This window comes from Diadema antillarum, unplaced genomic scaffold (assembly GCF_040938485.1).
Source record: "Diadema antillarum isolate AM-2024a unplaced genomic scaffold, OU_Dant_1.0 seq00000409_RagTag, whole genome shotgun sequence".
NCBI lineage: Eukaryota > Metazoa > Echinodermata > Echinoidea > Diadematoida > Diadematidae > Diadema > Diadema antillarum.
Window position 1 is genome coordinate 569,426 of NW_027271396.1, and position 19,760 is coordinate 589,185.

At 38.6% G+C, this 19,760-nt stretch overlaps 1 protein-coding gene across 1 annotated transcript in view; it reads right to left on the minus strand.

The window, feature by feature from the left end:
* LOC139732291 (serine-protein kinase ATM-like) overlaps nt 1-19,733 on the minus strand; it is a 64,991-nt gene extending 45,258 nt beyond the window's left edge. The window contains exons 1-14 of the mRNA XM_071643163.1: nt 19,659-19,733; nt 16,259-16,369; nt 15,522-15,675; nt 14,823-14,906; nt 12,652-12,816; nt 12,037-12,202; nt 10,978-11,137; nt 9,965-10,069; nt 9,190-9,269; nt 6,417-6,477; nt 5,058-5,236; nt 4,112-4,219; nt 2,870-3,004; nt 46-174 (exon numbers count right to left, since the gene is read on the minus strand). Coding sequence (XP_071499264.1) covers nt 46-174; nt 2,870-3,004; nt 4,112-4,219; nt 5,058-5,236; nt 6,417-6,477; nt 9,190-9,269; nt 9,965-10,069; nt 10,978-11,137; nt 12,037-12,202; nt 12,652-12,816; nt 14,823-14,906; nt 15,522-15,675; nt 16,259-16,330 — 1,598 coding nt within the window. The 5' untranslated portion in view covers nt 16,331-16,369; nt 19,659-19,733. The remainder of the gene's footprint in view (nt 1-45; nt 175-2,869; nt 3,005-4,111; nt 4,220-5,057; nt 5,237-6,416; nt 6,478-9,189; nt 9,270-9,964; nt 10,070-10,977; nt 11,138-12,036; nt 12,203-12,651; nt 12,817-14,822; nt 14,907-15,521; nt 15,676-16,258; nt 16,370-19,658) is intronic.
* Between the last annotated feature and the right edge of the window lie 27 nt (nt 19,734-19,760).

The window sequence follows — 19,760 nt, forward strand, 5'->3', positions numbered from 1 at the left end:
GACACAACATCATATTAGACACACATGCCAGAAGAGTTTGCTCACTTTGATGGTTTGATGACTTCTGGCAAGAAGAGCTTCCACACCTCTCTATCAGGTTTGACAATTGAGTGATGAAGGAGAGAGGTCAAAAGGTCAAAACCTTCATCTTCTGCTGAGTGAAGACAGATGGTTCTAGTCAGGGCAAGGTGGATGGAAAGAGCAAGACATTATCAACACAACATTTGTTATCCTTGAAGTTTTAAAAGGGCATTGTACCGGTTTTTTATTTTTTCATATGTTGTTCTTTTAATTCTAAAAGACCCAGCGGTGCAAACAGAATCAAAATTTCATAACGATTTAGTCCGTAATTTCATGTTGAAAATGAAATTTTTTGGCGAGAATTATGCTAATGAGCTGACGAGCCCGGATGTCGTGATGTCACAGGTGCCAAATGTTTCACTGATTACAAGCCCTCGCATACGCGTGCGTTAAATCGTGCCGAGTAGTACTGTCCTATCCATACAGCTGTCTCAAATTTCGCTGAACCAAATCGCACCAAAATTACAGGATATACTTCTAAGCATATTTTAAAATACCGTATTATATTTGAACGAAATCGGTAATCGAGAAGTATCAATATTGACGCCGAATTTCAAGTTGTCACTAAAAAAAACCTCACACTTCGCGAGAGATCTTGGTAAACGAGATATGCACAATCTAGAACTGAAGTTAGCCGACTAGTGCTGTGCGAACGGGGAATTTACGCGGGAACTAAATTTTAAAATGTCATGATTTTAGCGATTTTTGTGATTTACGAACTTTTTTTTTCATTCAACTTAGCTCAAATAATTTATGAATTGATTTCTTGCTCCCGATTACTTGAAAGATTTGTCTCATGATATTAGATGGCTAACTTCAGTCTGTGCGTGCGCAGGTACTTATAAGTAGGGCTACTACAACTACGCCGCGATCACTCTTGTTTAGTCGTACAGAGCAGATTGTTTTTAGCGACGACAGGAAAGTCGACAACTTCACTTACGCTTCTCAACTTGCGATTTGGTTCCAATTAGCGTGAGCAAGTGGACATGAGTCATAAAATACTTCTTGTGATTTTGGTGCAATTTGGTTGGGTGAATTTTGAGATATCTACATGGATACGGAAGTACTCTAGCACTATGCCTACACCGGCGCTTGGATCGCGAGGCAGTGGCACTGTTTGTATCTCCGTGGTCGGGCCACTCTTCCGAGGTATGGGTCCTACTAAAACTAGATCTAAGTTAGTCCTTGGTGTTAATACGACCACCATGAGATTTATCTCGACCACAAAAACATTGAAAATCCATAAAGCAGATACCTTACCTGCAAAATTCAGCACAGAAACAACAGGGCCTGCAGCACAAGGGCCTCTAGCGGCAACGCTAGACCTTGGAGTCTGGACTTTCGTCTGGACTTTCTTCAAGTTCTGGCAGCAGGGCCATTCGGGGTATGTATTGCATACGAGACGTTTACGCTGTGCCTATTATTAGCGCTGTGCACGTACAGCTAGCTGTCGACGGAGCGGCGAGTAGAGTCTTCTCGGTCCTTGACTGCTCACTAGTCCTAGTCCTAGTTCTAGTCTAGAGTCTATATGTACTGAGTGCCGTTTTCTTCTAACTAGGCGTAAACCGTGATTGCCGTTGACTATTTTTTGGAATTAGATTTTAAGAATCACTCAGTCCTCATCTTCGTTAGATAGTTTGAACTGTGATGTCGAACCATTATCGCTCATCATCTATGCATAGTTAGTGCAACGTTACTTTTTTTACACATAGTTTTCTATGGGCAGCACGTTCGGACAATGATGCCAATTTCATTTTGCATATCTGGAATATTCCCCACAAATATGGTCTAAATAAAAAGCTTTTGAAGAGATTCCTTTTAAAAAGTAATAAATATTGTTTAACATGTTTATTTCAGCTCCATATTGCAATTTTACTAAATAACAGTTTTTGCAGTACTTCGTGTGAGATTTCATCAGTAAATTGACATGTGTAGAACCTTTCTAGTTCGTTTTGCTAAATTCGGAGGTTGGCACCTGTGACGTATGCCAAATTGTGTGGATCGTTCCTTGGCTTGCTCGTTTTCATTTTTTTCAAAAAATCATTACAGGCTTATCCTGGGTTTTAGAATCCTCTCTTTCCAGTTGTAGGCATCAAAAAAATGTAGATTAGAATTATCAGACAAGTAGAAAATGTCAGTACAGGTTTCTTTTAAACCTCTTATAATAGCTTGTAGTTTCAAACTATGACACATGTCCACACAACACCTACTCCTGAAAAGTGAATTTTCAAGTGATTTAACCACAGAAACGGAAAAAATGCATACATGCAGGACTAGCACTAAACCCCAATACTGTGCTATGATACACTAATGTACAACATGCCCTGGAGGCTGACCCGGAAATTTGTAATGAATTTGTAATCTTTGAAGTTCAAGACCTCAATTATTAGCTTGCAGTTTTTAACAACGTGTATGACACATGTCCACACAACACCTACATGAACTCTCGAAAAATGAAATAGCAGTATATCGAATAATGTGCGACAATACAGAAGTGTGCAACACAAACTGGAGATTGACCCAGAAGCTATAATGAAGGAGATAGGGTTCAAGGACAGGTCATGCTAACTTTCAAATTAGTTGATTATCACGTCCACTCAACTCTACAAGTGGGAACCCCCATCCTCTTTTTTTCTCTCTCTTAATGCTTACTGAACAAATTCTATATTAAGACGAAATGATCATTTCGTGTCACACATACAATGCATAAACATACAAATGCAAACATATAAACAAGCAGAGTTTACAAATGTTACAGGATTCGAATCAAGAATCCAAACACCCATACCTCATGGTAGCTGCCCATATCTTGGTCCAAGCTCTTCCCAAATTCTCCTTGGTGAGCAAGGACAGATCTTCCCTGACCTTCTGGCTGGACGCGAATGCCTGAAGACACTTTAGCACCCAGATCTGAAGCTTGCCTCTGGTTGGAAATAAAAGAAAAGTATAGAGCCAAAGATGCATTGTACTGTAACTTCCATTATTACAAAGAGATGTCAGTATTCTTAAAAACATTATATACATGTACATGCACATGTGCAGAGGGTACAGAGCCTTTTTTTTTGGGGGGGGGGGGGGGGCTACTAGGACAAGGGCATGAAGCAAGTCCCGACCCTTCTCCTCAAATGAAAGTATCTTGGTGGAATCCTGGGAAAATAATGTTTGTTTGTTTGTTTGTTTGTTTTTTTTTTGGGGGGGGGGCAAAAGTTAAGTTCCTGTCCATCCTTCCCATCATGCTTACAAGTACTAACATTGCATGCAATGCAGTGACATCATAGACATAATACCATGATGCGTACATGAAATAAAACTACTATATCATAATATGTGACCCGCTACAACAAAAAGGTCCTAAAGTCGCGCACGGTCTAAGCCATGAAAATCGAGTTTGAAGTCAGAGCATGAAAATTGGTCAAAACTTACGATTTTCTGATTTTGATATATTATTGGAGTCTAACATGTCTTCTATCATCGGTCAAAATTTTGAAGCAAAATGATCAAAGCAAAGACCAAGAAATAGCGTTTTTCTGAGCCATGTTTTTTGGCATTTCAACGAAGCAGAAACTGGTTCGAAAATTTGGATATGCTCAGCCGCTTCTCACATCCTGGTCACTGATTGGTTGGTGAGGAGACCGCCGATGCTGATGTGCTTGAATGAACTCTTCAGGGGTTGCTAGGGCTTACCTTCTATTGTCCAGAGGTGAAAACTGACTTGCGTGTCCCTTGATCGCGATTGCGTCGAAAGGAAGACTTTTAGGGTGCTTTTCTCGAAACAGTGATTTTCCAGACGTCTCGACATGCTCTCTTTTAAACATCAATATCTCCGCAGCCGATTATTTTTATAAAATGTGTTATATATCAATTTAAAGCAGAAAGACTAGGGGATTACATCATGCAATTTTCAAATAATCGACCTCGCCCGACTTTAGGATCATTTTGTTGTAGCGGGTCACATATATGCAAAACACAGTTTGTTGTATATCAATCATTTCCACTTCCAAATGGCTGAACAATGTTTTTCTGTACAGACCTTTTGCTCTGTGCCTGGAGTTGATGTAGAGCCATGAGGTAGGGGTGAAACTCTTGCTCTGGGAGGTCCTCTGGGTACTTGGTGAGAATAGTAAGTATCAGCTGCAGCCTGCAGATAAACATCAATCACATCAAATCATCAGCACCATTTACTTGCTGTTTAAAGGGCCTGTACAGTACTGCTTGAGGTGAGGATTCAGCTTGTAATGTTATGCGAGATATATAGTAACCACTCTATTGAAATGTTAAAGGGGTATCAAAGTTTATTTGATGAAAATCGGTTTTGAAATGATTGAGATATCTAAAAGCATGGTAAAACAAAGAGATCTTTAATAAAAGTCATGGCATGTAAATGTTATTAGGATCACTTTCTTTTTTATATTTCAGCCATTTCAAGGTCAATTTTCATCAAATAAACATTAAATCGTTCTTGAAATTAAATGCTCTTTCATATTTCATAAGAGGTTTCTCATTATCTCACAAAAAAAAAAATTATAAACCTGAATCCTCACCTCAACCAGTACTGTACAGTCCCTTTAAACAAATAAATATCATACACCATTTCAAGCCACTACTGACTTCATGGTGCTCCTCAGAAAATAGTGTTCTTTCTGCCACCTCAGGATCCATGATTCAACTACAGCCTCTCATTGCACAATATATTTGTATCCCAGGATAACTTTTTTATGTATATCTCAGTTTCTCATTACCTGACTATGATTTCAAAAAGTGATGCTGTACTCTCTATCAATTCTCCGCCCCTCATTCAAAGGTAAATAATTCTGAGATACCATAATCTAGAAACTGACACTTTCACATTTCAGTAAAACTTCACCCATCCATAATATGCCTGATGGAAGTCTTTCTGTACAGACTTTACCAATCTCCCTGTAAATTTGTATTTCTTTATTTTCATGCTACATCAGTAGATTATGAATACTGCTGACCAAGGAACGAGGGAAGTATGTTGGGAAGGTCTGCCTATATGTTCCCTCAGGAGCTCCCATCCCGTGTCCAGTCGTCTTCTCTTGGCCGGTGTGGTGGCTTGACTGGACATTCTGCCAGTGGACATTGGTTGGGTACCCATCTGGGTTGCTTCAAAAGGCATGGATCCTGCTCTGAATACCTTAAAGTATAAAGATAATCAAAGAGAACTAGATATCAAACAAATAATTACAGACTAAGGCCTGTGGACCTATATGTACACTGTAAAATGTATGTATGTATGTACATGTATGTACACGATTCTTTTAAAGATTGTACATTATACAGGTAAAATACCAACACACATTTTACTTTGAATACTAACCTCTTTTTTTTTTTCTAGAAGGATACCGGTAGATTACACAAAGACCATACCACACTACAATATGTATATTGCTCTAGTACTGAGAGTCACTTGTAGTAGCTTTTCTACCACTGCATTCTACAAATTTGCCAGTCATAGCGCCCATATCTCATCTCTATTTCACTGCAAGATTATGCAAGGACTTCAATTCTTCCTTATGAAGTATGCAGACTCGCTGTACAACTTGTGAGCAACACCATCATCATCATATGTGACACTGCATCATCACCATAATATGTGTATGGCACCATGTATTCTGCTAATCTGTAAACACTGATAGTTCAAGATATGCATTTATGTACAGAGTAGAAGAGAATGATATTCAGAGGAAAATAGTAGATTATTTCATCTATAGACAATAATACTGATAATAAAACAAAGGCTAGTCACGTTCAGGGGACACAAATAAGTACTGTCCTTGTAATATCACATCAATATATTCTTGTCTCCCTAAGGCCAGCCAATAGCATACCACTTTGGCCTTTATCATCAATGACAGGCAGTTTTACATACAGTCCTGACAATTAGTGGAAAGCTTGTTTTGGTTTTCAGTCACCCTTATCATGCAGGAGATTTTGAAGAATATCTTCCACAAGGATATCTTAAACCAATCAGCACTTGGCTGTCCTTCCAACAAGTGGCTCTCAGAACTAAACATTGTGCACATCTCAAGTGGCTACATAATAGCGATTGGATTGGAAACAAATTCACTTTCATATGCCCACACACGCAATGGCTAGAACTTGGCCAAGTTTTTTACTTGCATTTGGTTGCCCAAAGTCAGCCATATTTTACGATAGAAATAGACTCAAGATACTTTGAGAGCCTCTCAAGGAGGCCACTAGAAAATTAAGAGGGACTGATTGGTTGGAGAAGGAGGAGCAGAAGTATGGTTGTGGATGTGCAGATCAGAAAAGAAGACCTAGGATAGATAGGATAATAGTCTATGTTTCAATACCTGGTGACAGACATCGGCAGCTAGGTCCACTATGTCTTGACTAAACAAGACTTCTTCCTTCCTGTATGGCAAACAAACATGAACAACACAATAACATAGACATCATCATAAACCTAGAAAGCAATCTTAGATATTTTCTGTCCATCTGGATGTATCCATAAATTTTGGAGAAGAAAATATGAAGATTCCAATTTATGATATCATCCTGCAATATTCAACTTAAAGCTTTTCCCCTACCTATAATCCCTAACTTTTGATACTTAAAAGGGCATTGTACCGTTTTTTAATTTTTTTATATGTTGTTCTTTTAATTCTAAAAGACCCAGAGGTGCAAACAGAATCAAAATTTCATAACGATTTAGCCCGTAACTTCATGTTGAAAATGGAACTTTTTTGGCGAGAATTATGCTAATGAGCTGACGAGCCCGGATGTTGTGATGTCACAGGTGCCAAATATATCTCTGATTACAAGCCCTCGCATACGCGTGCGTTAAATCGTGCCGAGTAGCAGACGACGCTTAGGCCCAATTTAGCTAGCAGGCGGCACTTGTGTACTGTCCTATCCATGCAGCTGTCTCAAATTTCGCTGAACCAAATCGCACCAAAATTACAGAATATACTTCTAAGCATATTTCAAAATACTATATTGTATTTGAATGAAATCGGTAATCGAGAAGTATCAATATTGACGCCGACTTTCAAGTTGTTACAAAAAAAAAAACTCACTCTTCGCAAGAGATCTTGGTAAACACGACATGCACAATCTAGAGCTGAAGTTAGCCGACTAGTACTGTGCGAACGGGGAATTTATGCGGGAACTAAACTAAAAAATGTCATGATTTTGGCGATTTGTGTGATTTACGAACTTTATTTTTCATTCAACTGAGCTCAAATAATTTATAAATTGATTTTTTTTGCTCCCGATTACTTGAAAAATTTGTCTCATGATATTAGATGGCTAACTTCAGTCTGTGCGTGCGCAGGCCGTAGGGCTACTACGCCGCGATCACTCTTGTTTAGTCCTACAGAGCAGATTGTTTTTAGCGACGACAGGAAAGTTGACAACTTCACTTATGCTTCCCGACTTGCGATTTGGTTCCAATTACCGTGAGCAAGTGGACATGAGTCATAAAATATTTCTTGTGATTTTGGTGCAATTTGGTTCAGTGAATTTTGAGATATCTACATGGATACGGAAGTACTCTAGCACTATGCCTAGCGTTACACCAGCGCTTGGATCGCGAAGAGGCGGCACTGTTTGTATCTACGTGGTCAGGCCACTCTTCCGAGGTATGGGCCCTACTAAAACTAGATCTAATTTAGTCCATGGTGTTAATACGACCACCATGAGATTTATCTCAACTACAAATACATTGAAAATCCATAAAGCAGATACCTTACCTGCAAAATTCAGCACAGAAACAACAGGGCCTGCAGGACAAGGGCCTAGATCTAGCGGCAACGCTAGACCTTGGAGTCTGGACTTTCGTCTGGACTTTCTTCAAGTTCTGGCAGCAGGGGTATGTATTGCATACTAAACGTTTACGCTGTGCCTATTGAGCACTGTGCACGTACAGCTGTCGACGGGGCGGCGGGTAGAATCTTCTCGGTCCTTGACTGCTCACTAGTCCTAGTCCTAGTTCTAGTCTAGAGTCTATATGTACTGGGTGCTGTTTTCTTCTAACTAGGCGTAAACCGTGATTGCCGTTGACCATTTTTTGGATTTAGATTTTAAGAATCACTCAGTCCTCATCTTCGTTAGATAGTTTGAACTGTGATGTCGAACCATTATCGCTTATCATCAATGCATAGTTAGTGCAACGTTACTTATACACAGTTTTCTTATGGGCAGCACGTTCGGACAATGACGCCAATTTCATTTTGCATATCTGGAATATTCCCCACGAATTTTATCTAAATAAAAATCTTTTGAAGAGATTCCTTTTAGAAAGTAATAAGTATTGTTTAACATGTTTATTTCAGCTCCATATTGCAATTTTACTAAATAACAGTTTTTGCAGTACTTCGTGTGAGATTTCATCAGTAAATTGACATGTGTAGTTCGTTTTGCTAAAGTCGGAGGTTGGCACCTGTGACGTATGCCAAATTGTGTGGATCGTTCCTTGGCTTGCTCGTTTTCATTTTTTTCAAAAAATCATTACAGGCTTATCCTGGGTTTTAGAATCCTCTCTTTCCAGTTGTAGGCATCAAATAATGTAGATTAGAATTATCAGACAAGTAGAAAATGTCAGTACAGGTTTCTTTTAATACACAAGGAATAGAAATCAGATATTTTTGCCACCACATATCCTTGCATTAGTACCCACATGCTTACTATTTTCTGATGTTTAGGAAGATACATAGATCTCTTAACAATATTACTATCAAAATTTCATTTTTGCTTTAACCCCTGACAGTAGGTATAAAATTACATTTAGCAGATACTGTCCTTGTGTTACCAAGTTGTAAAAAGCAAGATTCTCAGTTGATATATGAAGGACTCAACTTGTGCAACATTTTCCCATGCCTCACACATATTATTGAGTCAGCTCTATATGACTGGTGCAGTGTGCTAGTGCTCAAAGTAAAAACACATATTATATGACAAGCAGATGTCACAAAAATTTCATGCCGCTAAAATATCAAGCTCTACAGTATACAAGAACCAAGAACCAACATTTTTCAGCTGACCAAACATTTTTAATACCAATGTTTCAGTGATGTAAATAACATGAGGAAATTTATTGAAGATATAAGAAAGAATAAAGTTTACCCTGAAGTCTTCAGTTTAAGCTTTGCTGCTTGCTGTTTCCACTCCTTCATCAATTCCTCACACAAGGTGGTCAGACACTCCTACAGCACAAAATGAGATCACAATGTAATGCAGGAAGCAGGAACTATTTAAAAGGGTACGCTATTATTTTCTTTTCTTGTAAGAACCATAAACAGTTAGTAACTCTTGTTTTTCAAACTGCTTAGAGAATGCCATGCTGTCATCTTAGGTGAAAAATTAATTTCATTTTTTTCATTGGTGAGAAGATTGAGATGTAGTACATGTCAAAACTTGGGATAAAATTGTCTCCTAGGAGGGCATACTGAAAGTCTCATTCTCACAGAATCTGGAACAGAAACTCTTTCTTTAGCAATCATCAAAGTAGATTGATGTGGATAACAATAAAAACAAAGAACACAACTCTCTCTGTCAAAGATATGACACTTCTCATCATTCACAAGACTTGGCCTTGCAGCAGTGTAATGATTGTTTAACTTTAGCATATTCTTTACGACACAGAAAGGTGTGATTTCAGGCCAACTGCAAACAGGGTACAAAGTAAATGTGGCCATACGTGATTGTAACAACTTCAGTAGGATTATGATATAGGTTTGGTTTAGATTTCTGAGAAAACCTGGTTCTCAGAAATGTCTTTACTTGCTGGTACACTTAAGCTGCAAGCTGAAGATGAACAACTTTGAACTCAATACACATTGAAATTTAACTATCTGTTTCTGTTTTTTAGAAAGAAATGTTGTTGTTTTTTAAAGCTCACTTTCCACAAGTCATAGTCAGCGGCAAAAACTCCCTCCTTTTCTGCACTAACTCCGTTAGGATGGTGAATCGTCATCTGGTACTGAAAAAACTTCACAAGTTCATCCTGAATACAACAGAATAAAACAAAGAAAAGAAAATTAAAACGTATCATTTTACCCGAGGGGATGACTCCCAAGTATACTCAAGCAGGTGTCAATGGGAAATGTGTGTTATAGCAAAATCAGCTCGTCCTCAACGGGTTAACGAGAACACTACCAAATGAAAAAACAAACATGTAAAATTATCAAACAATTGATAATGAACTCATTAACAGTAAGTTAGAATATTTGAAACATCATTAACCCTAATTCATGGCATCCTACACTTCAGAAGCACCTAAAGATTGAGGACCATCTTTAATAGTTGCAAAGAATCAAGCCAGTTATACATTTCTTCTTTTTTCACCCTGTGTTCCTGTAACTGCATGACCATGTACAGCTTATATTTGACACAAATTAATGCCATTTGAAGCTCACCCACACTACAAATGAGTAGAAAACAAAATCGAGTCAAAATCACAGGGGATGTCATTCTTGTGTTGAATGCAACTTTAATAGGTAAATGTGTTTGTTGGGGGAGAAGAAGGAAGGGAGGCTTTCAGATTTGTTACAACGAATAGACAAATATAATAGGTATGTTGAATAGCGGTATACTCACTCACAGAGGGAATTACTGTAAGTATAAAGTCCTATGGTATGTTCATCCTTTAAAGACTAGTCCTGAGTATACTCAGGCAGGTGTCTATGGGGAAATGTGTGTTATAGCAAAATCACTTTATCCTCAACAGGTTACAGAGCATTTTACTCTGAATTGTGCACCTATACATGTCATTCAAAACACTGGACGGACAACGGAAGCAGCAAATAGACAAAAGTCATTCTATCATTTTAGTGGAATGAAGGCATATGACAGCAATGACCCCTTATACGGTAATACCAAGACTGACAATGTGAATTCTCAACATTCACATACCTTTATGACAGTCGAGTTGGTCTTCCATGTGCTGATGAGGCAGTTAAAGGAATCCTCACCAAGTTTAGCCAGCTGATGTCGGCAGTCTGGGGCAGCCCAGAGAGAAAAGGAGTTCAGTGCTGACAGGATGCAGGAAACTACAGTCACACTCTTCTCTGACCTACCAGATATCAAAGGTAAAACATGGTTTTCATATGCCAGCAGAGACTGTTGATTTTTGCTCTAAAATGGACACCTATGCAAACGAAATGTGTGAGATAATGCTGTAATAACAAGATTTCAGTTGGGTAACAACGAAAATGCAAAATATCAGCAAAAAAGGTATGCCATTAGTACTGCAATCTGTAAATATATCCAATGTGGTACACAATGTTTTGAAATTGATTATCAATAATCAAGAAATCAGGCCATTGCAGTATCCATTGATCTTCCTCAAAAGAGTAGATGACATGCAGCTTGTTGGGAACTACTAATGATATTGCTAGGATGGAGTCAAGAGGGGCCTGAGCTTTCGATCCTAGCAGAATCTTTGTCAGAGGCAAAATTTTGCCTCTGACGAAGATTCTGCTAGGATCGAAAGCTCAGGCCCCTCTTGACTCCATTTTACTCCATTGGCTCGCCTTTTTTGGATAAGCAGTTTTCAGAAGTTTTTTTTGTTACACTTAATATTGCTAGGAAACAATATTAATCACCTCACAATCTCTCTACTCAGTAATGAATGGGGAGGACGCTTCAGGAATAAAAGTCGTGTATGGTACTACAATTGAAATTCTTTTTATTTTGATCTAAAAACAATTGTTGTCCTGGAAAACGGTGCCAGTCAGACAAGTTTCTTTGTACACCATTTTGACATATTGCAGGCAAATTCCAAAAAAGAATGCTGGAAGATGAATTTTGAGCCCTTAACAGAACTGTATTTTAGCTTTAAACTCTCTTTAATATACGATGTGTGCCACTTCAACCCATTTCAACAAACTGTGGAATATGCAAATCATGTAAATCTATGAGAGACAGACTGCATGATGCCACTTCATCTACAGCCCTGTATTCTACACTTACTTCATCCTTTGAAGCATTTTGCTGAAGAACTTGAACATGTGTCCTGTGGGTACCCTTCCTTGGATGGTTGCCCCGGCAACAAGACATTGGACAGCCTTGGCATGTGAGTCTGAGGTTGTTCCTGAAGGGCTTTTGTGCAAAGCAAGTGTTACTGCTTTGAGAAGGTCTATTTTATAGGGAACAAGATGTGGAGAAAAAACCCAAACAATTCTTCATATGATTTCAATGACATAGATACCACTGTCTACTTTGTAATTTCCTGTTTGCTGATGTCTGTAATGGCTACAGTTCGTACACCTTTTTTTTTTAATGAAAAGGAATAAATGACATAAATGACATGAACAATATCACAAAGTCAATATAGTAACAATAAAAAGAAAAAAAGAAAAGTACAGTGGAAAAGTTTTCTTTCCCAGTACAATACAACTTCAAAATAATTGAATTTGAAAATTATCCACAAGCTCTATCGAACAGGGGAGCTTTATAGTCTGTGCTGAGTTTATGTAACATTTCCCCAAAGTTTTGAAACAATTTGATATAACTGCACAGAGATGTGAATCTATCACATTGGCAAATTGAACAGTCTGGCTGAGTGCCAAGTGATGTGAATCCTACCCTGCCAGTCATCTTGGCTCAGTTCACACCAGTACTTCTGGCATCCCAGCACTTCCTTGGTCAGTACAGCGCAGCAGTCTCCTCCAAACTCTGCACACCTATACTCATTGTTTAGCAAGGAGAGAAGTGCCTTCACCATGGTTGAACAGTGCAGCTGAGGTCCACCTTCAAAGAGAAATGAACAAAGACCACAAGAACCATTGATCACCTGAAAGACAATGAATGTGTAGCACAAAACATATTCACACTTACAGGTGCATCATGAACCTTGTAATTCCTAGCCTGAAGTCACAAAACTGCCATGTAGAATCACTGAACCAACACTTTGCTGTATTTGCCAATTGGTAGAGATGTCTGGACACTAAAGACATGTTCACACACACTCAACAATGTGGCTTATTATGATTCTACATCTAAAATTTCCGCAATGTCAATGAAATACAGATGATTTTTTAGTTTGGACATACACACACACACACACAAAATCTACCTGTGTTATGCCATGCAATACGAAAATTGGTCTATAAAATTGTTTATCCTGGGGACGATTTGCCTCACGCGGTGAGTGCTTAACCCTAACTTACCTGGGGGGGGCCATAATGGCCCCCCCCCTCAACGAATTCCGCGACCATTCCGCCGCGCAAAATTTTTTGACCGCGCCGCTCGCTGACTTTTTACTTTCAAGTCTTGCGCAACTTTTGAGACCAGATTTGTTGCGCCCGGGCATACCGTTCCGAAGCCACGCCCCTTCAAAAAATTTTCGTCAACCCCAAAATTGCTCAAAAACGTGATTTTGTGTACAAAGTCAATACAAATTGTGTTTTTTTCAATTAATTCGTATAAAGATTCATATTTTCAATTTTAATGGCTGAAATAAATTTATTTTAGTGTAATTATGCTTCTAAAGATGTGTATGACAAATTCTGCTGAAAAAAACAACAAAAACAAAAGTTCGAAAAAACAAAGAAATACATAAAAAATGATGAAACAATAAAAAACATAAGAAATTAATTTTGATACTGAATTTTTTTTTTACGCACAAATGTTCGGAATGTCACTAGAAATATTTACACCAAAAATCAGCATTCCATAAGCTTTTATAAGCCAATTACAGACGAAAATGAGGTTTTTTGGATATATTTGCATAATTAATTAATAATGCCCCCCCCCCCCCCCCCCCCCCCAGAAATTCAAAATTCAAGCTTGCCAAATAGCCCAGGTACAGCCTTGTAAGTTAGGGTTAATCATTTCAGATTGTAAATGGACATTATTTGGCAGAAATAAGACGGCCAATAACAACAGGTGATTTCAAGTATGGTGCTTGTGCTATCTCCCAGTGACAACTGCCAAACAAGCTACAATACCAATCAAAATTATCTATCCCAATACTAGGTGCTTGCATCAAGCCACAGCGAAGTCCATGGGAATAGCGTGATGAAAAAAGTGATGGTGTGTAGTTCAAGTCAAATATCAAAAACATGTAGTCATGACTGCTTAGTTCTTTTAGACACGTAACAAGACAGATTAGAATGCCACGAAGTTCATCCCTTTTCCAAAACATAATGATCTTAACTTTGCCTCCAGGCTCAGATTTATGTAGCCATGTCTTGAGTGTTTGTGTCTGTCATGGGGTCGACCTTTGCATTAGCATAGACTCTGCACATACAAGGTACATCTATTACAGATGTAAATGTGGGTCTCACACAGCAATGCTAACACCAGCACTGAACTTGAAATGACAAGGATGATAATCCCTAGGGGCTAGTGCTAGTGTTAGCCAATGGGAAAAACACCTAAATTGCAACCACAAATGGTGGAGCTCCATCAAGCAGACAGCATTCAACACTGAGACAAACACCAACTACCGGTACTGGAAATATGTCATAATTTTTATGTCAACCTCCAAACACTGACTGATTTCATTGCTCGGTTTTACCACTGGTACTAGTGCTGAGAAAGTACTAGCACAAGCACTAGCACTGAACTTGAAATCACCCAAAGAGTCAAATAGCCAGCTGACAAGGGCACAGACACATGATGAAAGTGAAGTATGGACAGTTCATCTGTAAAGACAAGAAAGTTTAAAAATGAGGCTCTTACCACCTCTGAAGAGTTTCCTCCCAAGAGAAACTTATTGTAAGTTATCATAATGAACTTCTGTATTGACTTACGAGCATTGGCAACTGCAATGATCCATCTTAGCTTTGATTGGATATCTCCTTTTCGTTGACTGTTTGTTGTGCTGGCCCTTCCACCTGAAAGACACAAAAATATTAATAAGGAAAAGTTAAAGTACAATGTATGACATATCCACACCTCAATACGAATAGCTTTATAAACAGAAAAAAAAACTGTTGTTAACTTTGCATAACACTTTCCTGATTTTTGTTTTCTCTTCTATTTTATGCTATTTTCATGACAACACACTTTCTTCAAATCTTGAAATGAGTCTTACACACTAAAACATCAAGGTCAACATAAATTGCTAGCATCTCTTTGAAGTAGTTCGCTGCGTAGATGTTTGCAAGTGTCTGACCAAATGCTTGAGCAAAAGATCACACGCTGATTCCTGTAGCCATTTCAACTGCTACTGTAATTAGTACTGGGTAATGCCACTAATGATATTAATACAATCATAAGAAACATTGAAAACAAAGTCAATGATAACCATAATGGTAACAATGAAAATAACAACTTAAAATAACAAATTAATATAATGATAATACTGATAACAAAATTATTACTGACACTGATAATAAGCAGTGACCATCATGATATGAAAGAATTTCTATGTCAAGGGCATTTCTTTATTCAATAGATTATCACTTTTGTTCTACAGATATATACCGGCATGAAAGGACTGCACTTACTCTTTTCTCGTGCCCCCTTCTCCAGCAACTCAAGTTCTTTTTGAATGTATCCCCAGACAGAGTTAAAGATGTGATCCCAGCCATTTTTCTTGCTGTCCAGTTCTCTGAGAACATGTCTGTTGTTCAGCTCCTTCTTCACAGCCTCAATTTGTTTCTGGAGATGAAAATTGTACAGGAATTGCACACAAGCCTTGGAGTGTCACCATTGTAAAAAGTGATTTTAGTGCTATCTCAATTGTAATGAAATGTATCAACATAATATACACGTATAGTTATTTCTTCAATGTCAGAACATTTTCACACAAATGAACCTTCACACTTATTTCATGCATTTCCAGCATAGAAATTACAATGATAGCAACCAAATATTGGAGCATAATAAGCAATGAAGTGTCAACTATACTTATCTTCCTTTGAAAATTTTATACTGACTAACTTTGAGGCCAAGTCAGACAACAGTTCTCTGACGTTAAATGGAACATGATTCATTCTGATCATGGTCTATATGCTGGTCCCTAGTTGGTGATGACAATTAGCAGAATGAGAGTTGGCAAAACAGAAACCCGGACCTGAAATTGGGCGTCACTCTCAGGGCCACCTAACATCCAGTGTGATCTGGGACAATTTCTGTGCAGTTTAAAAGTAACTTTCCTTCAAAACAAAGTTCTCCTGAAAACATTGAAACATTCAAAACTTTCTGCTAAATAATTTCTAGAAAATCAAGGAATAGGGATTACCTTCCTCTCAGAGATCTTGTCACTGGTTACAAAGGAGCAAGCTGTATACAAGGCAGCCAGCACTCCGGCCATCACTGCTACAACACTCAGATCTATTCTCTCTCCTCAGATCTCCATGCACATGAAACAAATATATGGGGATAAAAAATAAATAAATGTACAAAAAAGTAAACAGTTAAATTTTGCACATATCGAAGGTCTGACATGACTGTTGTGTATTTTTGTCAAAACAGTTCTAAGATTCAAACAAAAAATAAAATTGCTACCTATAATAACCCAATGTCAGAGCAAAACAGAAGAGACCAATATCACTCTATCACTTTCAGTTACCTTCTTTGTTGAAGCTGCATTACAAATTTAGTTTTTAACATTCACTGTTGAGTGTGTCAATTAAAAGATACTACTAGTACACTGCCTGCTGGCAATAACATCAATGGAATTACCATAGACATTTTCGCTGTTACAAGCAGGGCCGGCGGAACCGCGGGGCTGGGCATAGCCCCCACTTCTTTTTTTTTTTGCACCATACAAAGGAAACCAGGAAGTGGAATGAGAAAGATGAGCTGAAGACCTTTTTTTTTTTTTTTTGCTTGTCAGCTGAAGAAACCCAGAAGTGGAAGTTGCGGTGAAGGCCTTTTTTTTTTTTGCTTGTTAGCTTATGAAAAACCAAAGTGGGCCCCCCCCCCTTTTGAAAAAGTGGCGACGGTGGTGACAAGTACTTTACAATCTATAATCTCATTACAAATTCATACTGTATTCTCATCACCATACATTTGTACCCATGTCTAGCTGTCACTAAACAACAACAAAATACAAAGAGGCTGAATCTCCTCAAAAGACTTTCTGCATGTATCATGTCACAAAGCACCTTCAACTATTCATATTTAGGCTTTTGCCTTTGATTTACAGAAAAATATGAAGTCATTTAGGTCTACATTCTGAAAAGTGGGTAAATCCCCTATCTAAAACTATAAGCTATGGCCTCGATGACAAACCTTGCTAATGTTTTTTTATTTTGGTGTAATTAAAAGTGAAAGCTGTGAAAACAAAATGGATTCTAGAACCTAATGGTAGTACCAGTCATCATCAATGACATCGGGGACAAAAAAAAAAAAAAACTCTTCCATCAACCTGTTTGTGGATGACTGCCTAGTATTTCACACAATATCATCCAAAGACGACACAGTCAAGCTCCAGGATGACGTTCACTGACGGCCATTTTCTGCATGAACTCCAAATGTACCGTTCGCACACACTGCGTATAATCTTCGTTTTCGGTAAGTTGTAAATTGCAAATGTCAATACCAATAACATAGACATGAAGTCTAATAAACAAAAATTGTCTTTCACGAGTTTGAAGTGAGAAAAAATGATGTCAAGTATCAAACTCAATGCGATCAGCATGTTCGCTTTGTGTTTGCTTTGTTGTTGGCGCACCACCCTGGTACAGTCCTGTTTTTATAGTGACTGGGCTGTGTACTAACAGCAGCTGAATAGTTAACTTTACACAGCCCAGTCGCTGGTACGTATAGGTATGTAGGTTCGTACAGCGTACTTACAGCGTCTGGTCGGGCTATATACTGAATAGTAGTACTATGAGTACACTACTACCAGGGCTGGTGTAGCATTTTCAAAAGTTGGGGGGGGGGGGGGCCACTTCTGGGTTTTGAGAGCTATATAAGCAAAAAAAAGGAAAAAAAAAAATCTTCAGCTCTTCTCTCCCCTTCACTTCCCGGTTTCTTCAGCCGACACACAAAAAAAAAAATAAGGGGGGGGGGGGGGTCTAGTCTTCAGCGAAAACACATAACATTACCGTGCTCACACTTCAAGATCTCTATTTTGTTTTAGTGCCACTAACATACTTCCGGGTTGAAAAAGAGTGGGGGGGGGGGGGGGGGGGGCAAAGTGATGACACCTCATGTATTCCTTTGCTTTAATAATGGTGCACAAAACGTGTGGGGGGGGGGGGCCCGAGCCCCTCTGCCCCCCCCCCCCCCCCCCCCCCCCAGTTCCGCCCAGCCATGTACACTGTACTACTTGAAACATCTCATTTTATATGGCCTGATGTGGTTGGTATATTCTGTACTAAGTTGAAAGGGTGTGTACAGTTCTGGGGACAGTCTCATGAAAGTTGTCAGCCCTGACAAGTTGTCAGTCACTGACAATTACCATGGTAACAGTCAGTGACAAGAGCTTCTGAAATTGTCAGTGCTGACTACCCCGGTTGAGGTGAGGATTCAGCTTTTAATGTTTTGTGAGATATTCAGAAACCACTCTATGAGATGTCAAAGAGCATGCAATTCTAAGGGGTATCAAAAGTTTATTTAATGAAAATAGGTTATGAAATGGCTGAGATATCCAAAAACAAGGTGAAACAAAGAGATCCTAATAAAAGCCGTGGCCTGTCACCTTTTAGTTTTATCATTATCACTTTTTTAGATATCTCAGCCATTCTAAAACCAATTTTCATCAAAAATGTTGAATCCTTCTTAAAATTGCATGCTCTAGAGGTTTCTCATTATCTCACTTAGGAATGTTCAAAACATGAATTCCCACCTCAACCAGTACAGTACTGTGTCAGTAGCAGTACCCTTGGTAAGTAGGCCCTACTGTACAGTCCCTTTAAGTAGAAAGAAAAATCCATCTGTCCGCAGTCTGGTCCTCCGGAGGTTTTTAAATTTAATTTTAGAGGTCTATTTTATTCATTTATTTACTCATTCTTATATATCTATTTCATTTATTCATTCATTGGTTGGTTTTTTTTTTTTTTTTTTTTTTTTTTTTTTTTGGGGGGGGGGGGGGCCTCATTCCGTAAAAAAATCCATGTAGCCAGACACTACCACAACAAACCGGCCAGACGAGATGTATTGTAACGTTTAACTGTTTTGTTAATGTTAGTGTTCTTGGCGTTAGAAGGGTCTATATATGTATGTTAGTCTCCACGGAACATGTCCCTAGCTTTAGTATTGTAAATTTATTAACATTCATTGACATTGGCAACAAGATAATTTTACATGTGCTACTACACCAGGGAGGTGTGTGACTCCTAAGCTCCACTCCCGATCCTGGCTACTTACTGCACTGTGCGAGTAACCTGTAATCTGTTTTAGTGTTACTAATAATCTGTGAATGATGACATGGTTCATGTCACATGTGGTTTGCAATATATACAATCAATACAATGTCAACATCGTCAATGGAAAGCCACGGCAGGCAGGCACAGCTACAGCACACAGGCGCACACCTGCGCGACGACGACGTATCAAGAAAACAGAGGAACTAGTATTTATACAAACATCATGTAACTGTTAGTGGTTACACAATCATGATATGACGGCAATGCAATCAAGGACCTGATATTAAACATTACAATAAACAAACGATAAACTCAATCAATTACCAGCACCAGTTCCACCATCATAATTCAGACATTCATTCTAGGCCCGTCGTGGGAATTCCGTACGTTCGATGTGCATGTGTGATGTGTAATAGAAGTTCACGT